This window comes from Mastigoproctus giganteus, chromosome 1, assembly GCF_048544385.1.
Source record: "Mastigoproctus giganteus isolate SK-2022 chromosome 1, ASM4854438v1, whole genome shotgun sequence".
Classification (NCBI taxonomy): Eukaryota; Metazoa; Arthropoda; class Arachnida; order Uropygi; family Thelyphonidae; genus Mastigoproctus; species Mastigoproctus giganteus.
Window position 1 is genome coordinate 142282149 of NC_143575.1, and position 22877 is coordinate 142305025.

General features: G+C 38.5%; 1 protein-coding gene across 1 annotated transcript in view; it reads right to left on the reverse strand.

Moving 5' to 3' along the window:
* Window positions 1–22877, reverse strand: part of LOC150091168 (integrin alpha-PS1-like) — a 552996-nt gene that overhangs the window by 161237 nt on the left and 368882 nt on the right. Inside the window, exon 13 of the mRNA XM_090388878.1 lies at window positions 13283–13432. Within this exon, the coding sequence (XP_090245004.1) occupies window positions 13283–13432 (150 nt within the window). The remainder of the gene's footprint in view (window positions 1–13282; window positions 13433–22877) is intronic.

The window sequence follows — 22877 nt, forward strand, 5'->3', positions numbered from 1 at the left end:
ATATTAACATATTGTCCACACTTTCTAATTTATTTAAAAGAACTTCAACTGTTTGAACTTTTTCTTGGACTTCCATTTCAGCGGCATCATCATTTATTTCATTTTCATTTGAATCACTTTCAGGTTTGGAGTGGCATATTGTAATCCAGTTTTGTAAACTAGCAGAATGTTTTTTCTAATTTCCTCTTTATGCAGTCTTTCTACACAGAACTGATGTCCACTTTTTTCCTTTGGTGGCATGTTTAAAATTAATTTGGCCTTTACTGTTTTATTGTTAACAGGAGAGACTGCTTCTACAGGGATGGGATACACTTAAATAGAAAGGGTTCAAGAATATTTGCTGATGCTACCGAGGCAATGTTAGGTGGGTCGGAAAACTGTTAGCTTGGGGGGATACAAGGACTAATAGATTAACAGTAGCCACTGGCAGAGGTGAAAGTGATTCTTGCACTGCTTCTACTGGAATGAACAGCAGCCTGGAAAACAAGATGCAGGGTATTTCAGAGACTGCTGGGAGTCATTGCGGTACAAGTAAACACATGGGTTGTGTTAGATTACCTAAGAATAGGAACAGGTGCATGTATACTTGCATGTAAACCAATGCTAGGAGTTTGGTAAATAAATTTCATGAATTTGAGATGTTGGTCAAAACATCAAAGGCAGATATTGTTGGGATATCAGAGACGTGGTGTCACACAGATATAAGAAATGCGGAACTGGAATTTGGGGAGTACAATGTGTACAGGATGTATAGACAAGATGGGAAGAGAGGAGGAGTTATACTATTAGTTAAGAAACACAAAATCCAAGGAAGTGAAGCCAGTCGACATTGCTGGACAGTGCAGTGTCAAGTCAGTTTGGCATGGCATAAGCATTGGGAGATCAAAATTGAGAGTAGGAGTGTGTTATAGGCCTAATGACTGATGATTATAATAAGGAACTGTTCAGGGAAATAGAGTGGGCCAGTAAATCAGAGAGTCTTATAATGGGGGATTTTAATTTCCCAGATATTGACTGGAATTTGTGGGTTGGTCATTCACACACTAGCAAGGCTTTTGTGGATTTATTGGATGATTGTTTTCTACATAAAGCATGTTCGGGAGGCAATTAGAGGGAGTAATACTCTTGTTCTGATTATCAGTAGTGATTCTTCATGCATTAAGAATCTGCAGATAAAGGAACCACTAGGTGGCAGTGATCACAGTGTGCTGAAGTGTGATTTACTCAAAGAGGTAACTACCATCAGGTAAAAGGAAGGGTTTTTGCTTTCGTAAAGGTGACTACGGTGGTCTGAGACAGTATTTAAAAATTCTATACGGTGTGGACCAACTGATGATGTTACCAACAGCAAATTCAAAATGGGAAGCATTCAAAGAATTTATTTTGGAAGCTACTAGGCTTTACATACCAACTAAGAAATACTGTTCAAGGTTTAGGCCTAAATGGATGTCAGATGAACTAATGAGACATGTGGCACAGAAGAAAAATGCACGGGGGATATATATAAATTAATGGGTGACATGGAACCCTATGATAGATAAAAGCTGGGAAAAGGATGCAAAGAAAAACGACAAAGTTCTTTACCTATGTAAACTCTAGAAGGAAAGGGGTGAATCAGATGGGTCCACTGGGTATTGATGGTTCAACTGTTGATGACCCTGCTCAGGTGGCTAACAAACTAAATGAGTATTTTGCATCGACATTCACACATGAGGAGTTATTCAGGGAGGGGAATGCCGGAGGTGAGTTAAACTCTGGCAGTGAGCTGGATGATTTTGTAATAACTGAGAGGAAATTGATGAAGAAATTGTTGAAGATAAACATAAAAAAGGCACCCGGAGTGGACGGAATCTATCCAGTTATATTAAAGGAGGCAGCAAAGCAAGTAAGCAAACCCTTAGCCAAAATTATGAGAGCTTATTTGGACTCAGGGGAGTTCCCATGGACTGGAGATGCGGAAATGTGACCCCAATTCACAAAGGAAGATCAAAGGCTGACACAAGTAATTATAGACCTGTTAGTTTAACTTCTGTTCCAGGAAAATTAATGGAGGCACTGGTTAAAGAAGCACTGCAAGATCATCTAGACAAGACTTCAGTTATAGTTCGGACACAGCATGGTTTTGTTAAGGGAAAGTCTTGCCTGACCAATTTGATTGGATACTATGATGTGGTCACAAAGGAACTGGATACAGGGAATAACTTTGATATCATATATTTGGATCTTAGAAAGGCTTTTGATACTGTTGCGCATGGAAGACTGCTGCACAAATTGGAGCAGTGTGGCATTGGAGGCAAATTGCTGCTATGGATAAAGGGATGGTTGAGTGGGAGAAGACAGAGAGTGGTAATCAATGGACACTGCTCATTGTGGACTAATGTTATTAGTGGAGTCTCTCAGGGTTCAGTATTGGGTCCATTGTTGTTTTCTGTATTTATAAATGATATTGATGATCGTATATCAAGCTTAATGTCCAAGTTTACAGACAATACGAAGGTTGGCAGGGTTGTTAAGGACACTAATGACGGTACGCTGCTGCAACAGGATCTAGAAAAGTTGAGCAGATGGGCTGAGAGGTGGCAAATGAAGATTTAACATTGACAAATGTAAAGTACTACATATGGGAAGCAGCAACCCCAGAGTGACGTATCAACTCTGTCTCTGTAGTACTACACTGACAGTGGTAGAGAATGAAAAGGACCTGGGGGTAATTGTGCAGGCAGATATGAAGTTTTCTGAGCAGTGCAGACGGTCTGCAAGAGTAGCTCATAGTGCCCTGTCAATGATATACAGGAATTTTTCTAGCAGGGATAAGGAGGTGATTATCCCCTTATATAAGGCAATGGTCAGACCACACCTAGAGTACTGTAAACAGGTCTGGAGGCCTCATTTTATGAAGGATGTAGAGCTGTTGGAATGAGTACAGTGAAAGGCAACAAGATTAGCGAATGGAACAAAGGGTTGTTCTTACGAAGAAAGGCTTAAATTTTGCAAATTACAGTGTCTGGAGACTAGGCACCTGCAAGGTGATCTGATTGAGGTGTATAAAGCCTTGAATGGTTTGAGCATTGTTCAATGCTGATGGAATTCTTACTCTTGCTCAGAATAACCAGTTGAGAGGGCATAAATTCAAATTGAGGAAAGACAGATGTAGGATATATGTGCGGAAGTTTGCCTTTAGCCAGCGGGTGGTTGGTTGGTGGAACAGACTTCCATCTTTTGTTGTGTGAAGTTGATAGTCTAAATAAATTTAAGGCTGAGCTGGACAGGTACTTGTAACAAATGGAGGGGTGAAATGGGAGTGTTTTTTTTTTTTTTTTGGCTGATGCTGCATAAGCTTGCTTTCTTGCATCATATGCCTCTACTAATGCTAATTAAATTATAAATCACAATACTCATGATTACCTGTGTATATAGCAATCACAAAAACACAATAACTTATTCAGTTTGTACACAATGCGTGAATTGCGACCTACTATGCATTTGATCATGCACTGATGAAGCGATCGAATTGATCTATGATGCTATGCAGTATGTACTCAAATGTAAGTATGCATGCAGGCTTGAATTGCCATGTGAAAATTAATTTTCAATTTCCCTGTCTTGCCATCTTGATTCGACATCATTGAGGGGAGCCATTTCGTCAGCTAGCCTCGGGTGTCGAAAAAGCTTGGCACTGTACTGATGTGGCCTGTCAGTGGCGCCCTTCTGTCGGTGCCCTTGGCACCTGCCCCAATGCCAAGGTGTTCCTATTCCACTGAATACCAGTATTAATTCCAAAATTGTTCCTTGTATAATTACATTCCAACAACTGGTACTGAGACTTTTTTTTTTTTTATGTCACAAAAATGTCAAAGGTTATATGCCATACTAACAGCAATCTGCTCTCAATTTGAGGATTTTTTTGTTGTTAGAGGATGTCAAATCATCACAGTAGGATATAGCTTGGAATAACAATAATTTGATTGTTACAGGAATCTATAACAATCAAACACGGCACTTTTTTAAAAGTTCTTCCTATCTCTTCTATTGTGTCTGTTCAACTTTATTAAAAATGGCTGCTATTTTTGTTCTTCCACATCCATGTTTTTCATTACTTCAATATCATGTAACATTCCTCCATCTAACCAGTGTACTCATTACACAGTGTGATGAGTACAGCTTAGATGATTATATTCTATGATAAATGATGTGAATAAGCATTTAGTGGTATGGTACTATCTTCTTCATTTTGAAATGCAAGATTGTTTTTGTATTTTTTTCTAAGAACACACTATTCTTATTGCTTATTTTTTTGCATGTTTGATTGTGTCATGTTTCCCACTGTCTGAAACCGAAAATTTCCCCCCAACATACAGTAGATGGAATTTTTCAGAAAAGGTAAAATAAAGAAACTTGTTACCTTTCTCAGATTTTATAATATATGGAAAATTTTAGGTATTTATCCTTAAGCACTATTTCGTTATATTTCTCTGGCACCTTTTTGGTTTCCTTTTTGGTTTCCAATCACACATAAAAAGAAAATATAGTTTAACATTCCAGCATATCTAAAATTCTTTCTTTAATGTGCATAGAATGCACAAAAAGAAATGTCAGACAGACACATATTTCCACATACAGTAAAAGACCTGCTATCCATCTTTCATCCACCCATCTGAAAAGCTCATGTAACCAGCATATTTTAAAAACTGCATACTAATCTAGCAGTAGTTGTGCTTATTTGTGCTTTTATTTATAGTTTTCTCCACTACTGTAAAACTGTGGATTAAAATCTAGCATTTAATACCTGTGCCTGCTAGGAGCACAAATGATCACTAAGAACAGTTAAACTTTATTTAATAAGGTAAATACTTGAATCTACAGTTTTAGATTTAAGGAAGCAGTCATTTACCAGAGCCTGTTATATTTAAACTGTTCTCTGCAGAGACTGATGCTCTCTTCTTAGTAATTCTTAGTAATTTAGTATTCTGTTTCAGGAGAGAACAGCAATCATTATAAATATGTACAGTGTGTTGCACTTCTAGGTAAGATAAGGCATTGAATATGTAACAGGATTTTCTATATTCACACAGGTAAATTTATAGAAAGCATTTTTGTGCAGGGCTTTTCAAGCTTAATAAATAGCATACAATGGGAGTGTACCACCACTTTAGGTGGTACACTCACATCGGTTTGTGTTCTAATGGTTGCTCAGATCCTGCTCAGAGAGTTGCATGATGTTCTGATGGAACATCCTGCAACTAACTGAGCTTATGACGGTTTCTTTTATATTTATAAGTTTCATTGCTTTTCTTGTCTCTTGTTATGAGATGAAAATGCTGTAATTTTTTTAGTTCACTGCACCGCATTGAGCACATGCAAGAGCACCAGGACAGGCCACCTGTCTATATTTTTGGCAGTTAAGATATCTTGGGGGGGGGGGGAGATTCAGTATGTATGGCCTTATGGGGCATTGCAAGTATATAACTATAATGAAACTGGGAAACACTGGTGATTTAAAAGTAAAGATGACGTTCCTAGTGGGGATTAGATTCCCATCTCTAAGCACAAATATTCATTTTACAGCTGTCACTCTTTGTGGCTTTAGTTCAGAACAGATTTCTTCAAACATTTCAAGATCCTATTCAGAAACCATGAGATAGATAAATTTAGTGTTGTATGGGGACTATTATAATTGGAATTCTTCAAACAGCACTGACTCAAGACACAATATGGCCCCAGCAGCCTATGTGTCGGTAAACTCAACAACAACAGCACTGACTCAAAGGAGCTCTTCTATATGCTATAAGTTTTTGTTTCTATCAGGATATCACCAGAACACAGCCAATTTAAAAAAAAAAAAAAAAATTGACTAATCCTTCCAGACCCTTCTTTAAAAAAAAAAAAAAAAAAAAAAAAGAGAGAGAGAGACATTTTTCCTGTGAATTTTTTGCTGGTAGAATGAATATTAGGAGGATGATGTAGATCCTGAAATTGGTGTTCTGGAAATATCAGGACAAAAATACAACATTTACGACATCAGCTGCTTCTTAAAGATCTTATTTTTTTTTTAGTGCTCAAGCAAGGAATCCACAAGGAAGCCTCCCTCCACTACCCAGCAAACAATAAATATGTGAGATGCTAAGGCTAAGCACCATATCCACACTTCACCAGTCTGAATCCTATCACTTAGAACATGAGGGTAGGCCATGACCTCATTGCGACTGACTCTTGCAGGTGAACCCACTAGCCAACTGATTCTGAGTGAGCCATCCCAAAACCACCTGTCTTGTTAGGAATTAAGCTGAATCCCCTCAACCACTAAGAGCATCCCTTTAAGTTTCCATGGATCGGGGTATGCAACAAACACTCAAGATCACTATAGTGTTTGCCTTGAAACCAGCCAGTAGGCATTAGATTCTAGTCATTCAAAATTGGAGGATCTCTCATAAGTACAGGCACCAATGTTGAGAGAAACAAACTGGTCTGTATAGCACTTTTCTTAAGTGATAGTGTAGTAAATTTTTTGCCACTGTAAATACATGCTGCACACCATCTTATTCATGAAAACTCTATTGGTATTAGTGACTCAGTACTAATTATAACCACACAACATTCTTACTTCACACTGATACTACATAGTACAAGGCAATTTAGGGAAAATGTTGTGAGTTTGATTGAATTTGAAAGAGTCTGCAATTCTGCCAAGACATGAGAGGGAAGAATACATGTTGAGAAGGAGTACTTTTCACCCCTGAAGAGAATACACAAGGCTCATAGAATAAAATTTTTCTTGGCATGGTTGTGTTTGTTAACAGAAGGGATTGTTTTTACAGGGATGGGATATACTTAAATAAAAGGGGGGGGGGGTGCAAGAATATTTGTTTGTGTTATTGAGGCAGTGATAGGTGGGTTGGAAAACTGATAGCATGGTGGGATACACACACTAACAGATTAACCAGGCTGGGGCATAGGTGGATGATTCTTGCACTATTCCTATCAGAAAATGCAGCAGCCTGGAAAGCAAGGTGTTGGGGATTTCAGGCACTGCTGTGGGTCATCATGGAACAAGTAAATACATGGGCTAAGGATAACTAAGAGTAAGACCACGTGATTGTATACCTGCATGTACACTAATGCTAAGATCACTGTAAATAAATTTGATGAATTTGAAGTACTGATTAAATCATCAAATTCATACATTGTGGGGATAGCAGAGACTTTCCAGATGTTGACTGGAACTTCGGGGTTGGCCTCTCACACACTAGCAAGACTTTTGTGGATTTCTTGGATGACTGTTTCCTATGGCAGCAAATCCTGTAAAAGTAAAAAGAGGAAGTAATACTGTTGATTTGGTTATGAGCAGTGATTCTTCGTGCATTAAGAATCTGCAGGTAAAGCCCACTGGGTGGTGGCAATCATAGTTTACTAATGTGAAATTTAATTAAAAACATAACTACTGTCAAGGGTTAAGGGAAAGGCATATGTTTCTGTAAGAGTGACTGCAGTGGCCTCAGACAGTTTTTAAATTCTATACAGTGGGACCAAGTTATGATATTACCAACAGCAAATTCTAAATGGGAATCATCCAGGAAAGTAACCATACAAGCTACTAAGCTTTTCATACCAACGAAGAAATACTGTTCAGGGCTTAGACCTAAATGGGTGTTAGATGAACTATTGATGACAGAGAGCAAAAGTGCATGGGATGCATATAAATTGATTCAGAAAATTATGGTGGATATAAATTAATCCATAATCAAGTTATCACAAAGTAGGTTAGACAAGCTAAGGCAGATTCTGTGAAGTCTCTGGCAAAGAAAAGCAACAAAGACATCTATGCTTATATTGGCATTAGCATTAGTAGAGGCATTTGATGCAAGAAAGCAAGCTTATGCAGCATCAGCCAAAAAAAAATAATAATAAATAAATAAAAAATAAATAAATAAATAATAACCACTTCCACTTCACCCCTCTGTTCGTTCGAAATACCTGTCCAGCTGAGCCTTAAACTTATTTAGGCTATCAACTTCCACAACAAGGGATGGAAGTCTATTCCACCAACCACCACAAACTGGCTAGAGGCAAATTTACTCACGTCTATCCTACACCTGTCTTTTCTCAATTTGAATTTATGCCCTCTCAGGTGATTATTCTGAGCAAGAGGAAGAATCCCATCAGCATTGAGCATGCTCAAACCATTCAAGGCTTTATACACCTCTATCAGATCACCTCGCCTGTGCCTAGTCTCCAGACACTGTAATTTGCAAAACTTAAGCCTTTCTTCGTAAAAGCACCCCTTTGTTCCATTCACTAATCTTGTTGCCCTTCTCTGTACTCGTTCCAGCATCTCTACATCCTTCTTGAAATGAGGCCTCCAGACCTGTATACAGTACTCTAGGTGTGGTCTGACCATTGCCTTATACAAGGGAATAATCACCTCCTTATCCCTGCTAGAAAAATTCCTATATATCATCGACAATACACCATGAGCTACTCTTGCAGCCTGTCTGCATTGCTGAGAAAACTTCATATCTGCCTGCACAACCACCCCCAGGTCCCTTTCATTCTCTACCACTGTCAGTGTAGTACCACAGAGTTGATACGTTGCTCTGGGGTTGCTGTTTCCCATATGTAGTACTTTACATTTGTCAATGTTAAACTTCATTTGCCACCTCTCAGCCCATCTGCTCAACCTTTCCAGATCCTTTTGCAGTAAAATAGTGTCAGTAGTGTCCTTGACAACCCTGACAACTTTCGTATCGTCTGCAAACTTGGACGTTAAGCTTGATATACCATCATCAATATCATTTATAAATACAGAAAACAATAATGGACTCAATACTGAACCCTGAGGGACTCCACTAATAACATTAGTCCATGATGAGCAGTGTCCATTGATTACCACTCTCTGTCTTCTCCCCCTCAACCAACCCTTTATCCATAGCAGCAATTTGCCTCCAATGCCACACTGCTCCAATTTGTGCAGCAGTCTTCCATGTGCAACAGTATCAAAAGCCTTTCTAAGATCCAAGTATATAATATCAAAGTTATTCCCTGCATCCAGTTCTTTTGTGACTGCATCATAGTATCCAATCAAATTGGTCAGGCAAGACTTCCCCTTAACAAAACCATACTGTGTCTGAGCTATGACTGAAGTCTTGTCTCTTTAACCAGTGCCTCCATTAATTTTACAGGAACAGAAGTTTAACTAACAAGTCTATAATTACTTCTGTCTCCCTTTGATCCTCCTTTGTGAATTGTTGTCACATTTGCACATCTCCAGTCCATGGGTACTTCCCCTGAGTCCAAGGGGAAGTACCCATGGACTCATAATTATGGCTAAGGGTTTGCTTACTTCCTTTCCTGCCTCCTTTAATATAACTGGATAGATCACATCCACCCCAGGTGCCTTTCTTGTATTTATCTTCAACAATTTCTCCTCCACTTTACTCTCAGTTATTACAAGATTCTCTGGCTTACTGCCTGAGTTGAATACACCTCTGGCATTCCCCTCACTGAATAACTCCTCATGTGTGAATGTCGATGCAAAATATTCATTGTTTGTTAGCTACCTGAGCAGGACCATCAACAGTTGACCCATCGATATCAAGTGGACCAATCTGATTCATCCCCTTCCTTCTAGAGTTTACATAAGTAAAGAACTCTTTGCTGTTTTTCTTTGCATCCTTTGCCAAAGATTTCTCGTAATCTGCCTTCGCCTGCCTAACCTCCTTTGTAACTTGGTTACAGATCAACTTGTATCTATCATAGGCTTCTGTGTCACTTGTTAATTTGTATGTATCCCATGCATTTTTCTTCTCTGCCATATGTCTCATTAGTTCATCTGACAACCACTTAGGCCTAAACCTTGAACAATATTTCTTAGTTGGTACGTAAAGCCTAGTAGCATCCAAGATAAGTTCTTTGAATGCTTCCCATCTTGAAATTGCTGTTGGTAACATCAGTTGGTCCCACTGTATAGAATTTAAATACTGTCTCAGTCCATCGTAGTCGCCTTTACGAATTTACCCCTAATGGTAGTTACCTCTTTAAGTAAATCCCACTTCAGCACACTGTGATCACTGCCACCTAGTGGTTCATTTATCTGCAGATTCTTAATGCATGAAGAATCACTACTGATAATCAAATCAAGAGTATTACTCTCTCTAGTTGCCTCCCGAACATGCTGATGTAGAAAACAATCATCCAATAAATCCACAAAAGCCTTGCTAGTGTGTGAGTACCAGCCCCCAAATTCCAGTCAATATCTGGGAAATTAAAATCCCCCATTATAAGACTCTCTGATTTACTGGCCCACACTATTTCCCCGTACAGTTTCTTATTATACTCATCAGAGTCATTAGGCCTATAGCACACTCCTACTCTCAATTTTGATCTCCCAATGCTTATGTCACACCAAACTGACTCGACACTGCACTGTCCAGAAATGTCGACTGGCTTCACTTCCTCGGATTTTATGCATTTCTTAACTAATAGCATAACCCCTCCTCCCTTCCTATCCTGTCTATCCTTTCTGTAGACATTGTACTCCCCAAATTCTAGTTCTGCATTCCTTATATCTGTGTGACACCATGTCTCTGAAATCCCCACAATATCTGCCTTTGATGTTTTGAGCAATACCTCAAATTCATCAAATTTATTTACTAATCTCCTAGCATTGGTGTACACGCAAGTATACATGCACCTGTTCTTTTTCTTAGCTACCCTAACACAACCTTATGTGTTTATTTGTACCCCAATGATTCCCAGCAGTCTCTGAACTATCCTGCATCTTATTTTCCAGGCTGTGGCTCATTCCAATAGAAGCAGTGCAAGAATCACTTTCACCTCTGCCAGTGGCTACTGTTAATCTATTAGTCCTTGTATCCCCCCAATCTAGCAGTTTTCCGACCCACCTAACACTGCCTCAATAACATCAGCAAACATTCTTGCACCCTTTCTATTAGTGCCAACCTGTACAACTATATCACCTTTTGTGCCCTTAAAAGATGATATCCGCTGTAGATGACGTCTACAACGTCATCAACCTTTGTCCCTGGCAGACATACCCTGGTCCTGTTCCACCTATCCTTTTTACAAAGGATGTTTCCTGTTTCCCTGACAATAGAGTCACCAAAAACTACTAGTTCCTTTGCGACTAGCGCATTCTGCCTTGGGGGCTGCCGCTGTGTTGCACGATGACCGAGTGCAAGCTCTGGCATTGGTGTGGGCAGCTGAGAGTTTGATGGGCCCCTCACTTTTAATGCTTCGAGGGCATCCACCCTGTCCTTCAAGCTCTCATATAGGCCCATAACAATGCTGAGTTGTCGCCTGATTTCCTTACACTCCTTGCATCGCGCGCACACACAAAGACATCCCCCATGGCAGTATCATGTCCCGTACCTGACTGCTCCACAAACATCAAGCAATTATGCATTTTAATAGGCTGTGATTCAGAGGGCAACTGCCCCCTCCCTCAGTTCTCCCCTGAGCCACAGCACTCCCATTAGCTTGAGCCTTTTGCTTTGCTGCTCTGGTCAGAGTCATGATTTCGATTTAATTTCAATAAAATTTCAATTTCAGTACAAAATTAAAACCCTAAACTTATATCTCAACACAGTTATAACTCTATATTTATGTTTCAGTATCGAGTGTTATACTACGAAATCCCTTTATATAACTTCCGTATCAAGTTAAGTATTAATTATTTATTTTTTACTAATTATTTATGTTACGTAACCCAAGTCGTTATATGTATAGTTAAAAGTACAATTTAAGTGACAATGAAGTTCAACAAGATTAATTATCTGATTAATTGACAATATTATGTACTATACTATATTATGCTATCTATTTCGAGATATTTTGTATCACGTAGCAATGGCGGCTATTTACGAATGGTAAACACGTGGATTTGATACCCTTTCCGATACTAAGTAATACCTACAAAATCTCTATCTAAGTTACTTTAATCTAAGTATCGTAAATACGAATATAAAACTACTCTAGAAAATAAGTTAACCTAAGCCAATTTAACCTAATAAAACAGAAAATAAATCAGAAAAAACTTCTCTGTTCCAGGAGCGGTAAAAGTACTACACTGGTGTGCAAAATTTAAGGACCAGTCAAGTTTTCACCTGTAGCTTCTCATAGGAGTGGCCTGAATATCGGAAAAGCACACCAAAAGAACCTCGTGAGGTACAGAAATGATGAAGGAAACAACACTGACAAAACAACAGAAACAAAATGGTACAGAGGGACTTTATTCAAAAATGGCAATATAGCACTGGCTGACATGATACAGATGCCTCACTGCCAAAGATGGAACAAAAGGAATAGGAAGTCCTCAGTAGGAGATATGGCCACCCCTAATGTCGATGCAGGCTTTCCACCTCCTTTCCATACTTAGAACAATGTTGTTGATAAGTTCTTATGGTAACATTGCCCATTCCTCTGTCAGCACCATCTTCAGCTGGTGAACATTTTCTGGTGGGTGTGGACATGCTGCTAGGCATCTCCCCAGAGCGTCCCAATTGTGTTTTATGAGATTTAGATCTGGGGAATGGGCAAGCAAATCCATACGAACAATGTCCTCACTTTCCAAAGCATATCAACTGCTGCAGTGCGATGGGGTGTGACATTTTCATCCATAAACACGAAATCGGGGCCAATGGCACCTCAGAACAGACACACACGGGGAAGGATTACCTCAGTACATTAGCGTGCACTAGTTACAGTGCTGTCTTCCAGTATCTAGAGTTGTGTACGTCCATCCAAGATAACGCCTCCCCAGACGAGAATACCTCGACCGCCATATCGATCCCTTTCAGTGATGTTTGCGGGGTGATACCGTGTGCCAACCTCTCGCCAGATTAGCTGACATCCAGCATCGCTGGTGAGCCTGAATCTACTCTTATCAGTAAAGAATACCTTAAGTAAAGATTTTGTGATTCTAACCTTTATAAATAGTGATCCTTAAGTTTTGCACACCAGTGTAGTATGCCTGCTAAGTCTCAGGGCATTGAGAAAGGAAGAGAATGAGCTTATATAATCTAACCCAACCTAAACAAACAAGTCAGTGGTGAATCCCAACTAGAAATGTGCAATATCTCAAAAATGATTCACTTAAGGACCCATGTTCACTAGGCTTTTTTTGCATATTATAGTCTGTACAGTTCACCTTTAAATTTTTGACCATCAACTTTTGAAACACCCTGCACACACACACTTTTTAATATCTCATATAATTCGGAATATTACTATTTTTATATACATAAAACAGTACAAGAAATATCCATACCTCAAATACTTTAGATGCCTCCTGCTGATTAAGAATAGGAAATCTATTGATATCAGGAAGATGAAGTCCTGGTTTTGGCAATGATGGTAGTTTTTGAATTAAAGAATATGTTAATTTAAATTTGACTGGATTTTGTATATCTGATTTATCCTAGAATGATAAAAAAGAAAAAAAAAAACAACATACTTGGTTCTTTCTGCTTTCGATTATGGGCTTGTTAATTTACTCTACTAAGGCATTTTCATTAAACATTTTCAGTAATAGAAAAGGAGCAAAATATCGATTAACAATAGCAATACAATATATACAATAATTTTATAAAATTCACATATCAAGATTTCTAGTTACAGGATTACAGCAGTCAATTTTATTTTTGATATTGCTTTGACTAATGATTCTTTTACAGGCTTAAATGCAAGTTATGAATCTATTCAAATATTAATGCATTTTTAATGAATATTATTTAATATATTTTAATTAGAACATACTAAAATTTTATAAACGATTATAATATACAAATCTAATAACTGACCTGTTACAAAGAAAAATACGGATATATTAAAAATATAGGATGGAAACAGAAATTAACCTATTCCCTTTCGCTTTTAATTTCACTAAAAGTAACTTTTTGTTATTTTGCCTGTTACAAGTAATCAATATGAACTTGAAATTTGAAGAAGAATGAATGAGCAACAGTTATTCAGTGCTATTTTTAAAACAGAAATGGCATAGTTGCTGCACAAAGAGTATTTCAATACAAATTGAATATTCAACAGATACCAAAAAAAAAAAAAAATCAGAAAGGATGCATTTCCAAATATCTCAATTATGGTTCTCTGGCAAACAAGGTCTGCCACAAAAAAATTAAATTCTGGACTTCAACAGGAAGAATTCTAATATATCCAAGGTGTCTAAGAGTGGTAAACAAATAATACATTATGTCAGCACACTGGAATTTTTACATTCGCTTTTGGGAACTTGCTGATAGCAACAATCAGAGAAGCAACAAAAGAAATATTTAGGGAAGCAGCAAAGGAAGTAAGCAAACCCTTAGCCATAATTATTAGATCATCCTTGGATTCAGGGGCAGTCTCCACAGACTGGAGTTGAGCAAATGTATCCCAAATCACAAAGGGGATATCAAAGGATGGTATAAGTCTTGCTGGTTTAACTTCTGTTCCAGGGAAAATAATACAGTCACTGGTTAAAGAAGCAATGCACCTAGACAAGAATGCAGTTATAATTCAGACACACCATTAGCATTAGTAGAGGCATATGATGCAAGAAAGCAAGGTTATGCAGCATCAGCAAAAAAAAAAAAAAAAAACTTCCACTTTTCCCTCCATTCATTCAAAATACCTGTCCAGCTGAGCCTTAAATTTATTAGGCTATCAACTTCCAAAAAAATGGTTGGAAGTCTGTTCCACCAACCAACTATCCGCTGGCTAAAGGCAAATTTGTGCACATCTATCCTACATCTGTTTTTCCTCAATTTGAATTTATGCCCTCTCAGGTGATTATTCTGAGCAAGAGGCAGAATCCCATCAGCACTGAGCATGCTCAAACCATTCAAGGGTTTATACACCTCTATCAGATCACCTCACCGGTGCCTAGTCTCCAGACACTGTAATTTGCAAAACTTACGCCTTTCTTCGTAAGAGCAACAATTTGTTCCATTCACAAATCTTGTTGCCCTTCTCTGTACTCGTTCCAGCAGCTCTACATCCTTCTTGAAATGAGGCCTCCAGACCTGTATACAGTACTCAAGATGTGTCCTGACCATTGCCTTATACAAGGGAATAATCACCTCCTCATCCCTACTAGAAAAAATCCTGTTTATCATTGACAAGACACCATGAGCTACTCTTGCAGCCCGTCTGCACTGCTCAGAGAATTTCATATCTGCCTGCACAATTACCCCCAGGTCCTTTTCATTCTCAACCACTGTCAGGGTAGTACCACACAGTTGATATGTTGCTCTGGGGTTGCTGTTTCCCATATGTAGTACTTTACATTTGTCAATGTTAAACTTCATTTGCCACCTTTCAGCCCATCTGCTCAACCTTTCCAGATCCTGTTGTAGCAGCATAGTGTCAGTAGCGTCCATAACAACCCTGCCAACTTTTGTATCGTCTGCAAGCTTGGACATTAAGCTTGATATACCATCATCAATACTATTTATAAATACAGAACACAATAATGGACCCAACACTGAACCCTGAGGGACTCCACTAATAACATTAGTCCATGATGAGCAGTGTCCATTGATTACCACTCTCTGTCTTCTCCCCTTCAACCACCCCTTTATCCATAGCAGCAATTTGCCTCCAATGCCACACTGCTCCAACTCGTGCAGCAGTCTTCCATGTGCAACAGTATCAAAAGCCTTTCTAAGATCCAAGTATATAATATCAAAGTTATTCCCTGCATCCAGTTCTTTTGTGACTGCATCATAGTATCCAATCAAATTGGTCAGGCAAGACTTCCCCTTAACAAAACCATGCTGTGTCCGAGCTATAACTGAAATCTTGTCTAGATGATCCTGCAGTGCTTCTTTAACTAGTGCCTCCATTAATTTTCCTGGAACAGAAGTTAAACTCACAGGTCTATAATTACTTGTGTCAGCCTTTGATCCTCCTTTGTGAATTGGGGTCACATTTGCACATCTCCAGTCCATGGGTACCTCACCTGAGTCCAAATAAGCTCTCATAATTATTTGCTGCCTCCTTTAATATATCTAGATAGATGTAAGATGGATAGAGAAATTGTTGAAGATGTTTATCTTCAACAATTTCTCCTTCACTTTCCTCTCAGTTATTACAAAATCATCCAGCTCACTGCCAGAGTTTAACTCACCTCTGGCATTGCCCCCCCTCGCTGAATAACTCCTCATGTGTGAATGTCGATGCAAAATATTCATTTAGTTTGTTAGCTACCTGAGCAGGATCATCAACAGTTGAACCATCGATATGAAGCGGACCAATCTGATTCATCCCCTTCCTTCTAGAGTTTACATAAGTAAAGAACTCTTAGCTGTTTTTCATTGCATCCCTTGCCAAAGATTTCTCATAATCTGCCTTCGCCTGCGTAACCTCCTTTGTAACTTCGTTACAGATCAACTTATATCTATCATAGGCTTCTGTGTCACATGTTAATTTATATGTATCCCATGCATTTTTCTTCTCTGCCATAGGTCTCATTAGTTCATCTCACATTCATTTAATCTTAAACCTTGAACAATATTTCTTAGTTGGTATGTAAAGCCTAGTAGCTTCCAAGATACGTTCTTTGCATGTTTCCCATTTTGAATTTGCTGTTGGTAACATCATCAGTTGGTCCCACAGTATAGAATTTAAATACTGTCTCAGACCATCGTAGTTGCCTTTATGAAAGCAAAAACCGTTCCTTTTACCTGATGGTAGTTACCTCTTTGAGTAAATCCCACTTCAGCACACTGTGATCACTGCTACCTAGTGGTTCCTCTATCTGCAGATTCTTAATGCATGAAGAATCACTACTGATTGTTGTTGTTATTTGGTTTTTAGGAGCATTAGCAACTAAGGCCATATTGCTCCAGGATATGTGGTGGTCATTCCCTGACCTTTACGCATCGTCCATATTTGGTGGTGATGGGCCCGAACTCCGGTCTAATCAAGAAGCGCGTGCTACGCACTGCTGCTCCTTCAAACCTGGCTACGGAGGCACCTCACTACTGATAATCAAATCAAGAGTATTAGTCCCTCTAGTTGCCTCCCGAACATGCTGATGTAGAAAACAATCATCCAATAAATCCATAAAAGCCTTGCTAGTGTGTGAGTGACCAACCCACAAATTCCAGTCAATATCTGGGAAATTAAAATCCCCCACTATAAGACTCTGATTTACTGGCCCACTCTATTTCCCTGTACAGTTTCTTATTATACTCATCAGAGTCATTAGACCTACAGCACACTCCTACTCTCAATTTTTATCTCCCAATGCTTATGTCACACCAAACTGACTCGACACTGCACTGTCCAGCGATGTCAACTGGCTTCACTTCTTTGGATATTATGTGTTTCTTAACTAGTAGCATAACTCCTCCTCCTTTCCTATCCTGTCTATCCTTTCTGTAGATGTTGTACTCCCCAAATTCCAGTTCTGCATTCCTTATATCTGTGTGACACCACGTCTCTGATATCCCAACAATATCCGCCTTTGAAGCTTTGAGCAATACCTTAAATACATCAAATTTATTTACCAATCTCCTAGCATTGGTGTACACGCAAGTATACATGCACCTGTTCTTTTTCTTAGCTACCGTAACACAACCCATGTGTTTACTTCTACCGCAATGACTCCCAGCAGTCTCTGAAATATCTTGCATCTTGTTTTCCAGGCTTCTGCTCATTCCAATAGAAGCAGTGCAAGAATCACTTTCACCTCTGCCAGTGGCTACTTTTAATCTATTATTCCTTGTATCACCACCCAAGCTAGCAGTTTTCCGACCCACCTAACACTGCCTTGGTAGCATCAGCAAATATTCTTGCACCCTTTCGATCAATTCGGCCCTGGAAAGATTGTGCAAGGCTCAAGGGGTAGAATTTTTTTCAGTCTGGTTTGTACTTGTTAACATGAGAGACTGTTTCTACAGAGATGGGATTTAAGTGTATCCCATCCCTGTAGAAACAGTCTCTCATGTTAACAAGTACAGACCAGGCTGAAAAAAATTCTACCCCTTGAGCCCTGCACAATCTTTCCAGGGCTGAATTGATCGACAAGGCTCTCATCATATACTCGCTCCTATCATGTCTAGGCAGAATTGCAGACACTTTCAAATTCAAACCTAATTCACAGCTTTTTTTCAACAGTGATCTGTACTTGTTAAGTAATTCTGCCGGTCTCCTTAATTTCTTAATTTCATTAGTGCCAACGTGTACAACTATATCACCTTTTGTGCCCTTAAACATGGGTCTGTTAATGGGAAATCTTGCCTATCCAATCTGATTGGATACTATGATGTGGTCATAAAGGAAATGGATGCAAAAAATAATTTTGATATCATATACTTGGATTTCAGGAAAGATTTTGTTACTGTTGCACATGGAAGACTAATGTACAAATTAGAGCAGTATGGCATTAGGGGCAAGTAGCTACAATGGACAAAGGGAGATGGTTGATGAGTGGAAGAAGCCAGAGAGTTGTAATCAATGAACACTGCTCTTCATGGACTAATGCTACTAGTAGAGTCCCCCAGGTTTTGCTTTTGGGGCCATTGTTGTTTTCTATATTTATCAATGATGATGACGGTTTATCAGGATGTCCAAGTTTGCAGATGATACAAAGGTTCGAAGGGTTGCTAACGACTGAAATGATGGTACGCTGCTGCAACAGGATCTAGAAAAGTTGGGCAGATGGGCTGAGATGGGGGGGCAACTGAAGTTTAACATTGACAAATCAAAGTACTGCATATGGGTAGCAGTAACCCCAGAGTAACATACCAAATGTGCAATACTACACTCAGGGTAGAGCAGAATGAAAAAGACCTGAGGTAACTGTGCAATCAGATATGAAGTTTACAGAGCAGCTCATGGGGTCTCGTCAATGATATACAGGAACTTTGCTAGCAGCGATAAGGAGGTAATTATTCCCTTGTATAAGGCAATGGTCAGGCCACACCTTTTGTACTGCCTGGAGGCCTTATTTTAGGAAGGAGGTAGAGCTGCTGGAACAAGTAAAGAGAAGGGCAACAAAGGGGTGCTCTTACCAAGAAAGGCACAAACTGCAGCATCTGGAGACTAAGCACCTGCGAGGTGATCTGATTGAGGTGTATAAGGTTTTGAATGGTTTCAGCAAGCTCAATGCTAATGGGATTCTTCCTCTTGCTCAGTTGCACATTTGAAGGGACACAAATTCAACTTGAGGAAAGACAGCAGAATAGATGTTTAGAAATTTGCCTTTAGGCAGCAAGTGGTTGATTGTTGGAACAAACTTCCATCTGTTGTGGTGGAAGTTGATAGCTTAAATAGATTCAAGAAGAACTGGACAAACGTTTGGAAAGGGAAAGGTCTTCTTTTTTTTTTTTTTTTTTTTTGGCTGACACTGTATAAGCTTGCTTTCCTGCATCATATGCCACTGCTAATAAGTTTATTTTGTTGAGTATTATGAACAATAAAGCTCATTTCTATCTATCTGTCTATATCAATATAAATTTTAAATATATAATTATATTGATGATATATTTATAATTATTTATAAAAATAAATAATTAATTTATAAAACAAAAAACAGACTTTGAGCTGCAGGAAATCCCGATGCAGTTAAAAAAATATTCTTTGCATTCCTAGTGGGTGATGGTGTTATATGGACAATTTGCTAATGAGATTATCATTCCTTATTTCTCCCAAACTGATGGTGTTGCTCTTATTGTAGAAAGAAATGGATAGCACCAAATGATTCAATATTTCTTTTTCCCAGCTGTCAGAGATAAAGGAAGCTAACCAATTATGGAATTCAGCAAGATGATGACACCAATTATATCACTGATCTTTAAAAGGCAGATTTCCAGATCACTAATCAAGACTTTAAATAAGTCATTACCTTCACAGGCTATTTCCATTAAGAGAACTTCAGTTTATTAAACCACAGTTACTCTGAAATAATTACCTTTATAAACAGCATCATGTTTAGGAACCCATACCAGTCAGTTGATCACAAGCACAATTCCTCTTGGTGGTTGAGAAGCACCGGAAAGTACATAGCCAAGTGGTCATGGGAAAGTGTGCAATAGCACGTGCTCTTTGAGTAGACTGGGGTTCAAGCCATTAATACAAAAGAGTAATGTTTGTATTGATGATTTATTGTAAACTCCACTGACCTGGTGGTCATGCCAGAGTATAAATAAGAAAGGATAAGTCATGAGAGACAAACTGTCCCACCCAATTAGAGAGACCACGTAACCTATACTATCCTCGAACAAGAATATTAAACCCCAAGATAGGGGGAAAAAAAAGCAAACCAAAAAACTAAATAAAACAAAAAAAAATTCATTATAAATTTATATTCTGTTGCTGAAAGAATGCATCTATATCGCTACCCATATTTATATTATTTGTCTTATCTTTAAGTTTTCCTGGATCTGCTATTCAAAGCTAGCTCCATATCAAATTGCTTTTTGAGTAGTGCTAAGTGGAACTTTCTTTATTACTTAAAAATTCTGCTTTAATTTAGTAGTATGGTTATTATCACATTTTATTATCTGATTAAACTGGTGAATTTGTTTTTTACTTGGCCTTCGAAGTTGCTTAAAAGGCCCAAGTTGACTTCTCCCATCATTGCATTGTATCAATATAAAAATGTTCAAATGCAACCACCATTGATACAATCTTAATATAGGAATTACAGGAAAGCTACCTGGTAGTTTTCTGTGTAGTTTTGTAGGAAAGCAATAATATTAGAACTTACTAGAATTAGGACCATAAATAGGACTATAATTTAAAACAGCATACTGCATGAATTTTTTTTTTCTTTTTTATGAAAACCCCAAATACGAAAGGATTTAGAACCTATAGTGCTTATTACCGTGCATGGGTTGGAGGTTGAGAATGCAAAAGAAGATATTTGTTGACATTAGACTTGAACTTCTGTAGACTGTAATTTTCAGGAAATATGTATGAAGGAATGTTGTTCCAGAAAAATGGCAGTTTAACAAATAAACGAGGAAGATGAAAAGATGGTCCTGTGAGCTTGAATTTGGACAGTAAAATAATTTTGCCTGGTGGCAGCACGTGTTTGGACTGTTTTAAAAGAGAGAGCTGGAATTATAGAAGTCAATTCAGAAGAACAGTGCCCATGGAAGCATCAGTAGAAAAGGCATGCAGCAAAAACAGTACATCTATGAGACAGAGAATGGAGAGACTGTTATAGATGAGTCATTAATAGCCCTAATAGCCCTCTTCTGAATGGAATCTAGAAGCCCGAGAGAGGTTTTGGTGGCAACGCCCCAGATGTGGGAACAATATTCCATGGTAGGGTAGATTTATGATTTGTACAGAGTGAACAGCTGTTTGGAAGAAAAGTAATGCCAAGAGCAAAAGAGAAAACCAAGTTTTTTAGATGCAGAGGAAGCAAAATTTGTAACGTACTTGTGCCAAAAGAGATTAGAAGTCAGGGTAATCCCCAAAAGAGATATATCAATGTTGCCTAGAAATTGGAGTGTCACCAAAGATAAGCACAGGAGAAGAAGAAGAATCCTTTTTGCAAGACACAAGACAGGACTAAGTTTTAGAAGGATTAAAATAAACTAAGTTGTCTTTGCCTTACTTGAGAATTACCTAGAGATCAGCATTTAAGGATTGGTGGCAGATATTCGAGATGTTGAAGCTGATTGAGCAGGGTGAGATTTCTCACATTGGAAAGTGGAATGTAATGTGTTATCATCAGTAAAACTATGGATAGGATTTCCAGTCAATGGAAGGAGGTCATTAATATACAAAAAGAAAAGAGTTAGGGGAAAGAACTGAACCTTGGGGGACACCAGAATTAGTGGAGAAGTTAGAGTACAGAGAGCTATCTACCATCATCCTCAGTGAGGGTTCATGAAGAAAACTGGATAACCAATTACAAAAAACAGTTAGCAAACCATAAGATGGAAGCTTGTTTAGAAGAGCTTTATGCCAAACATGATCAAAAGCCTTTGAGATGTCAAGTGCAACTGCTTGTGTTTCACCAAACCTTTCCATTGAATTTGTCCATAAATGAATAACATAAGCCAGAATATCACCAATGGATCAACACTGACAATCCATACTGGCGATCATTGATCAGACGGATGATTTCCAAACAGTTTAAGAGTTGGTGGTTAATTGATTTCTCCATTACTTTAAAAAGAGTAGAAGTAATTGCAACAGGATGATAATTGGATGGGAATGATTTGTCACCCTTTTTAGGGACTGGCTGGATATGAGCAAATTTCCAAGCAGAAGGAGAACAAGCAGAATAAGAAAGTGAAAAAAGGCTGTAAAGAATAGGAGTAAATTCAGAAGCACAGGTTTTGAGAACAAGTGGAGAAATACAACCAGAACCTGGAGCTTTCTTAGCATCAAGATTCATCAAAATTCTTCTGACATCCTTTTGATGGAAGAGCACAGGAGGCATTGTATGGAGCGTGTTTGGAATGGTGGGAGGTGTTTTACCAAGATCATTAATACATCAATAAGCAGGATTAGAGTAACATTATTATTTTAGTATCTCTTGTGTGCTGATTTAAATTAAATTTAGCAAAATCATGCCTTAAACTACAAAGCAAAGAGCTCAAAGTAGTGTGACTTTGGTTTGGAGAAGAACTGCCCTCAGCCGTTCTCCTCCTATGAATTGGGATCACAATATGTATTATTTATTCCCTACTTGCAAAGCCACCTTTAGCAGGACATGATACAATCACAGCGAATGACTGTGTGCATTCACCGCAAAGAGCATAAAGAGGTTAAGGTGGAAATTCAGCATTCTGATGAGCTTATATGAGGGCTTGAAGAATAGAGTAGATGCCCTCAAAGAATTAACAAAAGGGGGAAATCAAGCACTTGGCCCAACAATAGAGCCCATATGCCAGCATCAG